Source organism: Brassica oleracea, chromosome C2 (assembly GCF_000695525.1).
Source record: "Brassica oleracea var. oleracea cultivar TO1000 chromosome C2, BOL, whole genome shotgun sequence".
NCBI classification, from domain to species: domain Eukaryota; kingdom Viridiplantae; phylum Streptophyta; class Magnoliopsida; order Brassicales; family Brassicaceae; genus Brassica; species Brassica oleracea.
The window spans coordinates 35390271-35391149 of record NC_027749.1 but is presented as its reverse complement, the minus strand read 5'-3'; the positions used below and the strand labels follow the sequence as shown (position 1 = coordinate 35391149).

General features: G+C 38.3%; 1 protein-coding gene across 1 annotated transcript in view; it reads left to right on the top strand.

Annotated features, from left to right (window-relative positions):
* Positions 1–879, top strand: part of LOC106324094 — a 3855-nt gene that overhangs the window by 413 nt on the left and 2563 nt on the right. The window contains exon 2 of the mRNA XM_013762113.1: positions 15–137. Within this exon, the coding sequence (XP_013617567.1) occupies positions 15–137 (123 nt within the window). The remainder of the gene's footprint in view (positions 1–14; positions 138–879) is intronic.

Below are 879 nucleotides of genomic sequence, written 5' to 3'. Positions count from 1 at the left end.
TGGATATGTTGAAGGAGACTGATGTGCTTGGAGGAAAGATAGCTAAGACACCCCTTGAGGAGGGGTATAAGGTTCTGCGTGAGGGGGAGGTTGAAGAGAAACAATTGTTTGAGGATGCTAAGCTGTATAGGAAGATGGTTGGCAAGCTGATGTACTTGACTATTGATATATGGTGTTTTTAATACCATTATATGTGTTCTTTGAGTTAATTCTCAGTCCTAATTCGTGCTTATTTGATATCAAGCAGGTGAAAGAGTAAAGAAGAGAGTGCCATGAAGGAAGAAGTCATTTTGGAATATCTAACGTAGAACAGCCAGTCGGATCAATCTGAAGGTTGTTCCCAAAGAGAGCAAGCGACTGACTGTTCCCGACTATTAAGGAAACCTCCAAGATTTCAGAGGTTTGCCCTAGATTTTCTCTCCTTTCTCTTTACCACTGGCGCCTCTATATAAAAAGCCTATGCTATCATTTCTAATTTTTTACGCTAGTTTTACAAGAGACCGAGAACTATTTTGGATTTAGTAACTTGTAAGGGAGAAGGCTTCATCTCTCATTTTCACGAGAAGATCATCCTGAACCGTTGTCTTTCTACTTTATTTTATATGCAGTATTATTCAGAAATCATGTCGTGTCTTCTTGCTTTATGATTGAGTGGTTGGCTAAGCTTGCTTAGGGTTTTAGGGTGTCAATCGCATGAGCTAAACGCAAATAAGTGATTTTAACTGTTCTTCATTCATATTGTTCTTACTGCTTGCGTTGAATTGATCACTTAATGTTCGATCTCTAGTTTAATCACCTAGCTAACCGCTTAGGAGATAAATTGACATATATTGAATGAGCTTAATATCCCTAATCAGCGAGAGTAGATATTAGGGTATT